General features: G+C 34.9%; 1 protein-coding gene across 3 annotated transcripts; it reads left to right on the top strand.

The window, feature by feature from the left end:
- The first annotated feature begins 333 nt into the window (after nt 1-333).
- On the top strand, nt 334-10681 carry LOC115971515 (E3 ubiquitin-protein ligase MBR1). Of its 3 annotated transcripts, XM_031091482.1 has the most exons (7): nt 336-833; nt 1762-2203; nt 2294-2838; nt 3223-3417; nt 3503-3657; nt 8189-8299; nt 10195-10681. In XM_031091482.1, the coding sequence occupies exons 1-7, from the start codon at nt 660-662 to the stop codon at nt 10253-10255; spliced, it is 1683 nt and encodes a 560-aa protein (XP_030947342.1). In that variant the 5' UTR covers nt 336-659; the 3' UTR covers nt 10256-10681. The 3 variants fall into 3 exon arrangements, with proteins under 3 accessions (XP_030947341.1, XP_030947340.1, XP_030947342.1); XM_031091481.1 differs by having other exon boundaries at nt 334-833; nt 1762-2838; nt 3524-3657; XM_031091480.1 differs by having other exon boundaries at nt 335-833; nt 1762-2838.
- The last annotated feature ends 4493 nt before the right edge of the window (nt 10682-15174 follow it).

Below are 15174 nucleotides of genomic sequence, written 5' to 3'. Positions count from 1 at the left end.
TTTCTTTTCTAAAGTTGCAAAATAGATATTTTTGAAAAGTTTTGGTAGCAATTGATATTATTCAAAACCTCAAAATTTTTATATTTTATCCTATAAGTTATTTTTTTTTTTAAATAAAATAAAAAACTTAACTTTTGCAATTGGGAATGATGGACATTTTTTACTCATTGACCTATCAAATTTGTCGACCATTCATGGTCACATAAATAAATAAATGGTAAAATTAAGTATGAGAATATTCCAACTTTTACTATCAAAAGAGAGAGAAAGAGAGAGAGAAATTGAAAATGTATAGAGAAGTGTCTAAAAAACATGTGAGGCCCTACCTACTTTGTGGTAGCCCGGAGCAGTGCTAAGTTTTTCCCCCAAAAAAAACAATCTCCCTCCTTTTACTCAAAACTTTCCATTTAATAATCATATTCATTACCTTCCCTATCACACTTTTTTGAAAAAAGAAAAAGTTTTACCAAGCAAACAAAGAGAAAAGAATTGTAAAAATGTGAGTGAGTTCCCTCTTCATCACACATTACACGTAGATGTGTAATAGATCTGAAGAGAAACAGATTCATTCAACATTGTAGTAAGAAAACCAAACTGCAAACACAGTCAGTCAGACTCAGACACTCACTCTGTCTGTCAGAACACACATTTGTCCGAAAATGGGATCCAGTAGTAGCAAAGGGTCAAGCAGTGCTGGTAGTGGTGGTGGTGGTGCTTCTGCTACGACGTCGTTTAGTAGTAGTAACAGGCACCGAGGAGGAGGAGTTTTGAAGTCATTTTGTCTGAAAGGAGGAACAACCACATCTACTACCAATGAAGACGATGATCACCAGGTTCGGTCCCTTTGACTCTTCCCATTTTGCCCCTTCCCTTTTCAATCATATTTCAGATCCCACATTGTTTTGAATGTTGTTAATTAATTTATTATTATTATTATTAGATTTAGATCAGATGTTAGTGTATGACCCACCTTTGATCTTTCTAATCACATCTTGGTTTAAGGAAATTTATGCAACATTAGTTTTGTTTTGTTTTGTTTTTTTCTTATAGATGAATCGAATCAATGTGAGTGAAGGCCCGGTCGGGTTGGGTTGTGGGGTTGCATTGCATTATATACATATATGCATACATTACATACATAATTGGGTATTTATATGTATAAACATTACATACATAGATGTGTGTGGGCGCGCGAGTGTGGGTTTGTGTTTGCTTAGAGAACATAATTTAAAAACTTAATGCTTTTTGAGAAATGACTAAACTAATACAATATCATGTAAGATTTTATAAAGATTAATAAAAATTGAAATCTTTAAAGAACTTAACTTTTCTTTACACAAAAAAAGAAAAAAAAATAAATGTGAATTGAACCTTTTTATTATCTTTGTAATATGATTATACCTTTATTTTCATTTTATGAATGTTTGAATTTAAGAAAGATGTCTACTTTTTTTTGGTTGGGGATAGGGGCAGGCGTGGGGGGGGGGGGGGGTTGTTATTTATTTGTTTTGGGGTGAGGGGGGATGGCCCCCCAACTTACCACCTAGTTCTGCGTTTGTGCATAGTGACAGACTATCATTTTTAGTGCTACAAGTATCGAAGGGCATAACGATGAAATGTAATCATTTAGTTAAGTCTTGTTGGACCTGACATTTTATGCTTCTAATCTGTGCTTGTATTGTAATATTGTTGTTGATCCAAAAGTTTACTATTATCAGTTTTTACAAATGACCTATGTGTCATATGTAAATCATGCTTCAGGTTTGCAATTACGGGAAGGCAGGAAATGGTGGTGGTATAGCTCCATGTACAAGTAGAACTGAAACAGAGTCGGATGAGGAGAAAACTGAGTGTTACAGAAAGGTAAAAGATGAAAAATCTGATGAACTGCCTTGTCTATCGTCTGATGTTGATCTTGATGGATGGGGACAATCAAGTGTCACAAGTACTGTATCCAGAACTGGTAGCAGCTCTGCCCGAGCTTCTTCAACTCAATCCTTAAACCCTTCAAGTCGTTTCCTTTCTCGCTTTAGTTTTATTCCTGGTAATATAAGCTTCAGACTCAGCAGAGCGACCAGTTTAGGGTCATCGAGGCCTTATCCTGTTTCTACGACAAATCTTGCAATATTGAATGATGAAGATGAGCTTCATCTACGAGCAGGACCTGCCAATGGCTTCATTCATAGAAATGAAACTCAACAAGGTAGTGACTTGCTTCCTGCATCATTGATTAATGAAACATCCACGCAATGTTGCGAAGATACTAACAGTAGTTTGAGTTTAAATGCTCCAGCACCTGATTGTTCTGACAATTTGCAAGACAATCAGACAATGTCTAATATCCACAATGTGGCCAGAGATGGTGATAGTACAAGAAATGGGGTTGATGTAAACTTGTATTTGCCAAGATTTCATCCAGAAACTGAGAGTGTTGAGACTAGACATTCTGATAGGCGGATTGGAGCTCGCGAACCTGTTGAACGTAATGTTCGTTTCAGTCGAACCCTAAGTGTTGGGAGACTTCGTGACAGAGTTCTTCGTCGATCATCGTTGTCTGATTTAACAGTTTGTCCTTTGCAACAAGAGGGAGAAGTGAGAGATGCTAGTCAGCGTAGTGGTAGACAGGCCTGGGAGGGTGAGACAAGGGAATCAGTAGCTGAAGCTAGTGCTGTAAATACTCCAACTACTTCTGGTTATCCTCCACCCAGTAATTCTAGCTCCTTATACAGTATCCAAGATTACGAGGTGGAAACTTCACGATCGCGAGAAGGCAGGTATCATGATCTTCTGGAACACAGATCAAATTTCCTCGAACGGAGAAGAAGAATACGATCCCAGGTTTGTAAATTTTCTCACTGATTAAATATTTGTGGTCTGCTGAAATCTTTAGCCAAAAAAGATGTAACTAGATCTCAAGTTTTTAATTTATGTTACATTTTGAGAAAGTCTTCTATTTTATTGCAAATCCAGACTATCTAGCATAGCAATACACATGCCATACATGTTGGTTAGTGGTGCTTACCATTAGGCAGCCTCATTTGGAACATGACTAGGCCCAACATTGATCTCAATGGTCATTGGTCAATCTAAACGCATTTTGTTGTGCTGGACTCAGCGTAGTTCCCACCTAGACCCTTTTCTCCCTTGTTGTAAGGAAATTTTAATAAGGTTATCCATCATTATGTGTGTGTTTTTCATGGTGACTAACATTTCATTGCGTAGGTTCGTGCTCTTCAGCGGTTGGGTAGTCGTTTTGAAAACCTGTCTGGACATGAGAGGTCTTGTATATTATCCGGTCAACATCGGACGGGTCGTTGTACATGTCATATTAGTAACCGGGATGCCAACTTAAATGATGACAGCGGTGCTAGGGCCAGCATATCAAGAATTGTTATGCTAGCTGAAGCATTATTTGAGGTAATGCTAATATGTAATAGCCTCTCTGATGGCCATTTTTTACATTGTTTATACAAGTTGAATATTCTTTACATATTTTAATTAGGTTCTGGATGAAATTCACCAGCAATCTGTAGTTTTATCCTCCCGGCCTTCTGTATCTTCGATTGGATCTGTCCCTGCTCCTAATGAAGTTGTAGAGTCTCTGCCTGTCAAATTTTACACCAAGTTGCAAAAACATCAGAATGAGGAGGCTGCACAGTAAGTTTTTTATATTCTCTACTGTCTGGCTGTCAGACCAGTTCACTAGATGTCTTTAATTGAGGTGGTTGAATATTAAACTGCTTGTATCACCTATGCATGTAGCAATCATAAACATATTGGGACTTCTATCAATTTCTTAGTCTCTAACTCCATGTATAGTAACGTCACTCTCTGCACATTCAATGCGAAAAGAGAAACAAGTGGAAAATACATTGGTACTTTTGTTTGCAAGCCATTAACTGCAGTACTTGTTCACTGCAGAATGAGTCATAAATTTCAACATGTGGAAATGTTTAAACTTTTGAGCAAAATGATATGGATGTTTAACTAAGGGCTAATGGTGTGGTGGATGCAGCCAGCTTGGCTGTCCAGGTTGTGGACTCTCTTATCAAATCACCTAACATTTTTTGTAACCTTATATATCAAGGGTGTGCCAATTTGTTATGTTCATTTGTAGAGGTCATCGTCATTGTTTGGTTTACCATCTCTTTTTCTAATCCATTAGCTCTTTGATGAGCTCTTGGAATGTAATGAAGTATGTGTAGGCTCATGACTCTTTCCATACCCATGGCTTTTGGGGGTGTAATTGGGATGGTATTAGTTTAAGTTTTATCAAGAAGATGGAGGGAAAAAAGGATTTTGGGGGGGGGGGGGGGGGGGAGTTTGTCAAGTGATGAAAGTTGCCTTAGTGGGAATGAGATATTGCATTATAAATCGATTGAGGCAATCAAAAAAGTAAAATATTAGAAAAGGATCAATTAATTTGAGTGCTTTTACTCTTATCAGTCCCCCCAAATAAAAAAATTGAGCCAGTTCTGTTATGTAATGACAAGGAACTTGTTCCACAAAGAGAAGTTATGTAAGATTCTGCTATCAAAGAAAACCATCCTGAACAATGGTTGCAGAAGTGTGCCAATTGAACTAAAAGTGAATCTTGATGTCAAACAAGGGATTTTGTTTAATATTTTGGAAATAAGTTTGCAAATTTCACATTGGTTTTTAATGACGAGGAACAGTTTTTGGGGTTCAGTGATGAAGTGATGATACATATGATAAGACAACAGTTGAGATGTTAAGGAAGGGAGGTTCAGGAAGCAGAGGAACACTGTTATTTGGCATGGTATTCCACTTTGAGAGCCTGCTTGCCAAATATGGGGAAGCTATGCAAGATTTTGTTGAATATAGTGGTATTGTCTGTTTGTTGGTCTGTTTGGATGGAGAGGAGTCTTCAACTTTTGAAGATTGTAAAGGTAAAGTGTGGTCTTTTTAAGAAGATGGAAGAAGTTTTTTTCCCTCTAAAATATAATTATCCTTGAAATTTTGTCCAAATTTGATTTTTGTCCCTCAAATTTGGAAAGTTGCATTATTGTTGGAAAAAAAAAAAAAAATAGAAGGTATATCATTTGGTCCTTTTGTCCATCTACCATTAAAGAAATTGCATATATGGCAGGCGGAGTGTTGATGTAGCCTAGAATAATGTTAACAATGGATGGACGGAAGACCAAATGAATGCTTTTTTTTTTTTTTTAATTTTAACGTTTAAATTGAGGGGTAAAACTTGAACTTGGATTACATTTTAGGGAAGAAAAGTATATTTAAGACTTTTTTTGGGCCTCGTTCTACTTTCTTGCTTTTTTTTGCCAAATGTCATTAGACCAAATGTCACCTTCCCCCATAAATAAGTGGTGGTAGGTGAGACTAGGGTTCAATATGTGGGAGTTGTATTTTACCTAAAAAGGAATAAAAGGAGAGACAGAGAGAGGTCTGTCTTCTTTTTGGGTTTACTCTTCATTTCATGGTTTAATACTCTTCTTTAATTTCACTTGGCCTTGAAAAATAAAAAAGAATGTATTCACAGCTCTTTGTTGCATAAAGGCGAAGGATTTACAATTGAGGTGGAGGCTCAAGTTCTTAGTGGTCTACTGGTGTAAGGCAGTCTCTGTGTTGCACCCCTTTCTTCTACTAATTGAGGGGAAAAATGGGATTTACAGGTGGAAGGCAGCTCTTATCTCCTAGACTAGATGAAAGAGGAGGTGTAGGGAAGCTGGAGATTTTGGCAACTTATGAGAGAAATTTTGAATGGTGTATTGAATTGCATATGAGTTGGAAGATTTTCTTGGCAGAGGGTCTACATATTAACACAACATCTCTATGACATTTTACCTGCTGTGAGCTTCAAGTGAAAACAATTCCTACTGTCGGGTTGATGGTGAGTTCGGGAATGAAATAAGGGAGAGTTGGGCATGACTGATAATTAGAATGTGGGGTACTTACTTAGGAATATGGCTTGGAAAGGGGGCAATCACATGCTCTGGCAGCAGCATTTGAGCTAAAAATATAGCTCTACTACAAGATATTATGCTGAATGCTTGTTTCTTTCAGATGATTCCAAACCAATGTTTACTCTGTAGTGGCTAAAAGAGTGTTTTCTAGGGTTAGTTTTGTCAGTAGGTTTGGGAAAAAGATTGGTGTTTTCAAGTGATGAGGGAATGTAGGGGTAGGGCTTGAGTATGGAAGGAAAAGTTTCAACCTTGGTGTTGCTATGCTGCTGGAAACTGAGGCTTGGCTACCTCAAATTAGCCATAAAAATAGAATTCCTACTCTACTTCAATCTCATAACAATAGAATTTTCACTCATCATGTTCTCATAATTTGAATCTCTTGTTTTAGTAGGGTTATCATTTAAATATTTAAATTGTTGTTGCCTATATAGAAAGATTTTCACAGCATGTGTCCAAGCTAGATAGTGGATTCCAATTAGTTCAATTGGTAAAGTATCTTGTCATTGAATAAGAGATTTGTGGTTCAAACTCTGCTTACATCAAAAACCAATTGGTGTCTTAGTTTGATAACAAAAAAATAATCATAAAGTGAACACCATAAATTGAAATTCTATTGTATCTATCAAAAGAAAAAGTGTCCAAGCTAGATAATTTAGACTATTCAATTTTTTCAAGTTAGTTTATTTAGGCATACCATCATCGTTAAGTGGTGTTGGTTTTTCCTCAGCCTTGAGAGTAAATATTTATTCAATCAGATCAATACAGTATAAATTCGAAGAATCAACAGAACTATATTAAAAAAAAACTATAAATCAACCAATCATCAACAATAGAATTTCAGCCTATTGTGTACTTCCTACTCATGTGTAATGCGAAGTCTCTCAAATTCAAAAAATATGGCATAAATCTTCCATAAATCAGCAAACAACCATCAATTTGGTCCTTTTGAGGCCTATTTGAAACTTATGGATCTAAGCCCATCTGACAAAAATAGCAAAAGAGCTCCAGAATCAAAGATTGAAAAAATATGCTGGTAAATTGAAAAATCATTGTAAACTAGGAAACTCACGAATGGCCTAAAAATTTACCCAAAAATCACTGTAGAGAGAGGTGAAGCATGTGATCACTGGACTCAGGTGTTTGTACCAACATTAGTGTCAACATTATGTAATTGGATAGATGTTGACGTTGGCATCCTTTTTTATCTCACAACTATTTCTAAATTGTTTTAATGGCTTTTAGTTTGGCTTTGATATCAAGTTAAATTATTTCATTGCCATTGTTGGTGCCTGCTTATCCATGGCGGTTTCTTTAAAAAATTCTCTAGTTAAAGAATACAGGCACTGGTTTCATTTCTTAAATATTTCTTCAAAGCAAGCAATACCATTTTTTGTGATATTACAAATGCACCAACATTATAGAGAATCTTATTTAAGTACATCACCTCTTTTGGGTTAGGTGAGATGTGGGTTTCATTATTAAATGAGCGAAGTAGCATTACCCCTTTTGCTTTAATTGAAACTTTCTTTAAATATGGAATGGTACCTAAATTAGGATTCAAATCTCATTAGTTAGATAAGTAAAATTTATCTAACAGAAGAGGAAAGATACGCAAAAATGAGACTTTTCCTTTTTTTAAAGGGATTGGATACCATCCGCTAAGCATTATACCATTAAAAAATGAGTTTAAGTAAATTGTTCTAATTCTTGTTTGCTTTTGGCATTATAAACATCAAGCATGATCCTATGAGGAACTGTACTTTTTCATTGAAAATTTTAATTATTGTCGGATATACTTAATCATTAGTCTTATGATTCTTGATCTGATCTGTAAGGTTCCTCTACCAATCCTGTAGGATATTAATTTTAACAAACTTGGTAGGGGGTGGCTCAGATATGGTTCTACCCTTCATCATTTTTTGCATGAACTGGTGCTATCAATTGATAATTGGGTTACAATCTTTTATATAAATTGTTTGGCAGAATATTTTTTTTTTGGGATTATCCTTTTTATTTGTAATTATTAAGAGTTGCTGCCCTTTATTACCTTTCACTGCTACATGAGGTTTCTTCCCTTTTCTCTTTCTATTACTCATACACTTCTGTGAATATGATGTAATTAATAAGTTTGTTCTTTTTATTTTTTTTGGTTCAATATAGTTTAGAGTGATTTGAAATTCTATTATAATTGTATCTCATTATACTGGATTATCTTAAGTTGCCTTCTGTTTTTGATGATCTTGTAGATGTTATATATGCCTTGTGGAATACGAGGAGGGAGATAGCTTGCGGATTTTGCCTTGCCATCATGAATTTCATAGAACATGTGTAGACAAGTGGCTCAAGGAGATTCACAGGTATAAGATGGGTCTGGTCTTCTATCATTCTTACATATGATTTCCATATATGAATACAATTGCATACATGTGTAAGTTTGTTTACAATTGCATTGTTGAGTAAGTGCCAGTATATTTGTTTCTTGGACTGTGACACTCAAAAATTGGTTTTAGCTGACCTAGAAGAGTGAAAATGTGGATGAGTGCTTCCACAGCCTCTTGTATAGTTTGAGAGTGACATGGTGAAGAATAATGCTAATAGATCGTGATATTAGCAAAAATATGAGTTGAACCAACCAGACTTGAAGACCCCCCAAATACTCATGTAATTTCATTACTTGGTTACATATGTTTTCTGCAGATAGGTATTCCTAAAGAAAAAGAATAAAAGTTTCCTTGGATTTTTTTCCCATTTCTATGGTCATGTAATTTGTACCAACTTGCAGACTTGGATCTTTGGAATTACAAACAATTGTCAAGTTTATAATGCTGGCATGATTTTGCTTCAGAATCTTTTGTTTATAGATGGGGAGAGAGATTAAAATCTAGTAGTATAGTCTCAAATTGGGTATAATTTTTTTTTTTTTGAAATTCTAACTAAAACAGTAAATTTTTTGCATGCTGGAGAAAATATCATGGTATCATCTTTTTCAGATGTTAACTAGGAGTGTTTTTGCACCAAGGAAAAAAAAAACATGTATAGAGGATGTTGTCCCATGCCATAAGAGGAGAGGGAATTGTGTTTGGTGGTGGGTGGGGAGAGAGATTAAAATCTAGTAGTATAGTCTCAAATTGGGTATAATTTTTTTTTTTTTGAAATTCTAACTAAAACAGTAAATTTTTTGCATGCTGGAGAAAATATCATGGTATCATCTTTTTCAGATATTAACTAGGAGTGTTTTTGCACCAAGGAAAAAAAAAACTTGTATAGAGGATGTTGTCCCATGCCATAAGAGGAGAGGGAATTGTGTTTCCAATTACAATAGGTTTATCCATCTTTGAACCTGAATGAGCTCATCAAGCATATGCCAGAAGTTGTCCCGTTGTTAACATTTTCTGTTGGCAGTGTACTTAATGAAACTAGAGTTGGAACTATTCACAGGTCAAATATAAGGAGATATTTCAGATTTCAAGGTCATGTTTCATGTGACTGACAACATAGGGAAAATGTCTTTTGGTAGCCCCTCATTGAACCCAGTTACTAAATGATTTTGCCCAAGAAATTATTTGGATTTGCTCCAATAGATGACTCAAAATTAGAAGTATAAGACTGCCATGAAAAGGGGGTTATGTTCTTTTTCCCAGTGGAGCTATTGAATCAATTATATGTACTTGCTTTTGAGAATGAATGTCATTGATACTTATCAAAAAAAAGAGAATGAATGTCATTCATGTCTCTGTGCACCTGCTGAGAGTCACGGGGGGGATGATGGGCTCTTCTGTCAAAGATAATATGCCAGTTATGGATGTTGTAGGCTTTCTTCTCCTTTTGGTGTCTTTGCATGGCTTATGTATAGGACAAGTGTAATCAATATTACTATGTCTGACCCTTTGAGTTCTCTCTTTTCTGTAGTCACTTTGGTTATCTTGTGGTGTCATTTTGTTTTGACAATGAAATTCATTTGCAAGCTATATTAGAAGGTTTTCCAAAATCATAAAATGGACTGACATGTTATGGAGGTGTAGAAAAGATCCATGATACGCTACTTATCATAAGAGATGAAAAAAAAATCCATGATAAGATTGAGCTTATGTCATTGGTACTCTCCATATGAATGATGTTCTATTTACTTGTCATGATTGAGTGCAAGTTTCATTCATGTGTCCACTTCCCTAAATCTAACTTGCTGCATTACTAATAAAAGTGTTGTTTGCTGCCACCAATGCTAAGAAAATTTTTCTTCTATGGTGCACAGGGTATGCCCACTTTGTCGGGGGGATATCTGCAGATCTGATTCGTTGCCTACAGAAAACTAAAGTGGCCAGTTTCACAATCTATTTTCTTAAAACCCCTGAGCTCTTGAGGAGTGAAGTTTTCCACCTAGGCAAGAAAAGAAAAAAAAAGTATGATGCTCAAGAAGTTAGGGTATTTTTTCTGCTGTAATTTTCACTCTTGGCTGTGGCTAATTGCTCTAATTGCACAGTGGAACCTCCAACCCTCATAGAATTAGACTGAACTACTTGCAATCAGCCACGCCTCCAACCAGAACTCAGTTTTTACCCGGGCACTCTCCACTGCCCTGGGGTAGGGGTTGGTTGAGAGAGAGAGAAAGCATTGGTTCTTTTTTGCAAAGAAATATTGTGAATATGCTGAGCAGTTCTCACTGATGTGTCCTAAATTCTTTGCATCTTGCTTTATTTGTGCTAGTTTCTCTTAATAATTCTTGAACTTGTTTAGCGTTAGATTTGTGCTGTCAATGTTGGAGTAAATATGATGAATGTCTGCCAAGGTGAACTAGCACTCAATGGAGACGTTTATGGTTGAAATCCTCCATTCTTCATTGTTGTAACTATCGAATCATAACAGTATTAAAAAAGAAAAAAAGAAAGAAAAGAAAGAATATCTAAGACAAGCTAACTCTCCTGAGATTCATGAATTAACCGTTTTATGGGCCCATCATTGAATTGGTAAAGTAAAACTTGACCCGCTTGTAACATGGTTCTGTTAGTGTTGGGGCAAAGCTTCCCAATCATGTTGATGCACACCTGACAATTGTTAGTAGCAACTGGCATGTTATTGTTTAAGTACCTAGTATACAATGTATCAGCACTATTAAGGGATTTCCAAGATTTCCTCTTAGTACCTATAATTGTATTTTTCGAAATCCCCAAGTTAAAATAAGAAGCACAAAACGGAACCAAATAAGGTAAAACAGTACAAAGTGCAGCAAAAAGCCAAGAAGGTTGTCTAAAACTGGGGCCAAATTTGCCATTTAACATCATTTTAGGAACTATTTAGTTAGTTAGCATGTTTCCTAAACATTTTAACAAACTAATATCTCGAGTTTTAGAGACTTGAGTTTAAAGAAAGAACTCGAGTTCCAAGTGGTGGCAGTTTAACGTAGACTTGAGTTCCACAAAACAAAACCAAAGACTAGATTCACTTTACCTTAAGTTCCTCACCCAACAAACACACCACTAGATTCACAAACACCTTCAGCTTCCCACCCAACAAATGCACCACCTTATCTTGATCATAAATTGCAAACCCAAACCCAACAAACTCATCTCGATCGGAACTTGCAAAGAGAGGGAGAAAATTCCAAGAGAGATAGGGAATGAGATTGAGATAGAACCTCAATGAGCTTTGGCCTTGGAGGCCTAATTTTGGCGACTTTGTTCTTCGGCCGACGATCAAGAGAGCCGCCTCTCTCTCTCTCTCTCTCTCTCTCTCTCTCTTTTGTTGTGGCAGTGGAGGAAAAGAGGAATTTTTGAGAAAGGGAAGAAAAGGAAGAACATGGTATGAGCACGGTTTTGAAACCCAGACCGTTTATCGAACTAGAAAAGGAAGAGGGTTAAGGTTTTTGAGGTCGAACCATGATGACATTATAATTAATTTAATAATTATTTAAAATATAAATTAATATATTTAATTAGTATAAATATAAAATTTGACTAAAATAAACCAAATAAATATAAAGACCATCTTTCAAAATTTGACGTCATAATTATTTCAAAAATCAACGCAATATTATCAATTTTTAAACAAAATAATAATAATATAAATTAATAAAAATTATTTGTTTACAATTTACTATCAAGGGGACCCTTGTCCTATTACCTCTTCATTTTGGGACATGAAATTTTATTTATTATGCTGGATCATGTGTTGGAAACTATTATGAATAAAGTTAATTTGGCAACAAGCTTGGTTGTAACTTAAGGCTACAGCTGTATTTAATATCTTTTTATTAGATGTGAATTTTGACAAATCCACAAATGAATTACATTTTCTTTTTATAGCAAAATTTTCAGAAGATCAAAGAACAATAGCTATGTTATGATTGTTATAAATTAAATGTTTAAATTTCGATTTTTTTTTTTAAGCAAATTTTTTCGAATTTTTTTAGTCTAAAATTATGCATAAAAAATAAGTTATGGATCGAATAGTAAAGACATGTAATCCGATTTTCACAAAATTTAACATGTGTGTTAAGAATATAAAAACATGTAATCCAACGGTTAGATTTTCAAAATATATAGTCATGTTAATTTTTTTAACCAAGTTTGTAACCAAACTTTATTTAACTATTACTATTATTGTATTGAATTATTATACAAAATTTTATCTAAAATAATTGTATGGAATTATTATACAAATTGTCACAAAATTTAACATGTGTGTTAAGAACATAAAAACATGTAATCCAACGGTTAGATTTTCAAAATATATAGTCATGTTAATTTTTTTTAACCAAGTTTGTAACCAAACTTTATTTAACTATTACTATTATTGTATTGAATTATTATACAAAATTTTATCTAAAATAATTGTATGGAATTATTATACAAATTGACTTGATGTAAATTTGAAAGATTAATTTTGATGGTCATACATTGTGTTGCAATCACGCCGAAGGCACTAATCATGCGTTACTATTGTATTGGAAAAATGCATTAATCCGACAAAAGCATAAAGAGTTGATTATACAAATGGACAAATAAATACATCTTGATTTCAAAAATTTTAAGAAACAAAACCAAAAAAAAAAAAACTGCCGGCCGCCCTTTGACCACGCGCGTGCAAAGATTAACAAAGTACTTATATATTAACATTTATAAATCAGGGAATTTTCAAGAAAGTTCATTTTTTTCTTTAAAATTTGCTACACTCCCACGTATACATCTATATATAGAGAGTCACCGAAATTTTTTTGAAATTTTCGGAGCATGAAAAAAATAGTACTCTCTCTTCTTACATTTTGGTGAATTCTATCGTGATTTTAATGAATGAATTCTACCATAAATGCGAGAAAATGAAGTATTATTTTCTGTGTTTCGAAAATATTTAAAAATTATTTTAGAGTTATTTCAGCTCTATTTCGAAAATAGACCAATGTTCGCAGCGAGTTCAGTGCATTGAAGGCATTAGATAGAAGCTTTGTCCTTAGTATTTTATTCCTTACTTTTTCAACTCTCAATACCATCGTCCATTCCCTTTCTTCTCTCACATTACTACTCTGGTTCCTCTTCTTCTCTTTCTTAACCTTCTCACGTTGCTTCTTCTCCATCTTCTTTGTTCTGTTTTTTTGTTTTTTTTTTTTTTTTATTCACACGTTTTCTGACTCTCACTCTTAATATATCCCTCACCTTTTATGACTTATCTCTACCATTAGATTCACTGCTTTTCTCTGGTACGTACCATAGAACAGATCGAAATTCAAAACTCTGCTCTGTCCCCTTCCTTCAAAAAATGTCTCAAACAAGAGAACCCACAAAAGCACAACCACCAACCCTTGGAAAGATCAAGAACAACCATCTTCCGGACGACATGGTATTCAACATCTTAGCAAGGCTACCAGTTAAATCACTCACCAGATTCAGGTGTGTTTCTAAATCCTGTAACTCCTTAATCACAAGCCCCTATTTCATCTCTACTCACCTTATTTGTTATAATAACAATGATCATGATAATAAGGATCATGGTTATATCCTTGACATGTCATGTTTCAATTCTCCTCCTCCTCCTGCAAATAGACCAGCTATTATGTTTTATTGTGACCATGAGTTTGATAAAATTTTCCAGTTTGAAATTCCCTTAAACCTTCCTTCTCATCATGACACCTTCTTAGTCGGTTCGTGCAATGGCCTTTTGTGTCTGAATTTTTGTCCTCCACGCACTATGATTAATGTTATTTACGTGTGGAACCCCAACATCAGAAAGTTAAAGAGGTTGCCTGATCCTTGTGAAAGCCAATCACACCTTGTGTCACTTGGATTTGGTTATCAATCTAAGAGTATTGACTAAGGTTGTTAAGATTTTACGATGCGTTACCTCTCAACTTGAGGTTGAGGTGTACTCATCAAAATCGGATTCTTGAAGAAGGGTTGGGTTTTCATTTAGAACTAATGTTGAGTTTGAAATTCATCATAATTATTATTTGCCAATCCCATTCTTTGGTGGAGCTTTGCATTGGTTATTAGATACCATACCAGATGAAGAGAACAACAAGAGTGAAATGATTTTGTCATTTGATATCGATAAGGAGACATTCGAAGAGCTAGCGCCACCTGATCATTGCTTAGATGGAGAGCATCCTGGGAGATGTCTTATGTTATTTAGGGGGAAGCTAGCTTTGATTAGATTTGTGAGCGTTGTTGAACATAAATTCACATGCATATGGGTGATAAAAGAGTATGGCACACGTAAATCTTGGAATAAACCTCTTGTTGTACCCAAAAAATATGATGGTTTCAATGGTTTCACCAAGTGCGGTTTAATTCTATCGCATGAACAATTTCGGATGTCTTCTAATGGTGAATTAAGACGAGGAAAAAAACTAATATGTTTTAATTGACCCTGAAACTTTTCGTGAAAAACGTGTTCGTATTCAAAATATTTCATTTGTAGCTACTTTCATGGAGAGCTTAGCCTTACTCGATGGAGCAAATGTGATAACTTATTAAGTGCATGGAGATGTTTGTACTAAAAAGTGAAGTTATCGGTTGTATAAATGAAATAAAATCTTTGTAATGCTTTTCTTTTTGAGTTATATATTCTAGAATCAGACACACAGTCACTCAATCTGAGTGTCTAATTCAACTTTGAAGACATATATTTGTCCGAAAATGGAGCTAGTAATGTACAGAGGGGTTGATATAGAGAGGAAAACTAGGAGGAATTTTCCACTGGAACATCCAACCCTCACAAAATTGGATTGAACTGCTTGCAATCA

The sequence above is a fragment of the Quercus lobata genome, chromosome 12, assembly GCF_001633185.2.
Source record: "Quercus lobata isolate SW786 chromosome 12, ValleyOak3.0 Primary Assembly, whole genome shotgun sequence".
Lineage (NCBI taxonomy): Eukaryota > Viridiplantae > Streptophyta > Magnoliopsida > Fagales > Fagaceae > Quercus > Quercus lobata.
This window is presented reverse-complemented; position numbering and strand designations above follow the sequence as displayed.

Bases quoted from the DNA above. Each gene is read 5' to 3' on its own strand.
- LOC115971515 (XM_031091480.1), top strand. From the start codon at position 660: ATGGGATCCAGTAGTAGCAAAGGGTCAAGCAGTGCTGGTAGTGGTGGT. The intron at 3,418-3,502 runs GTAATGCTAATA...TATTTTAATTAG, and splicing joins TAGCTGAAGCATTATTTGAG to GTTCTGGATGAAATTCACCA. The intron at 8,300-10,194 runs GTATAAGATGGG...TATGGTGCACAG, and splicing joins TGGCTCAAGGAGATTCACAG to GGTATGCCCACTTTGTCGGG.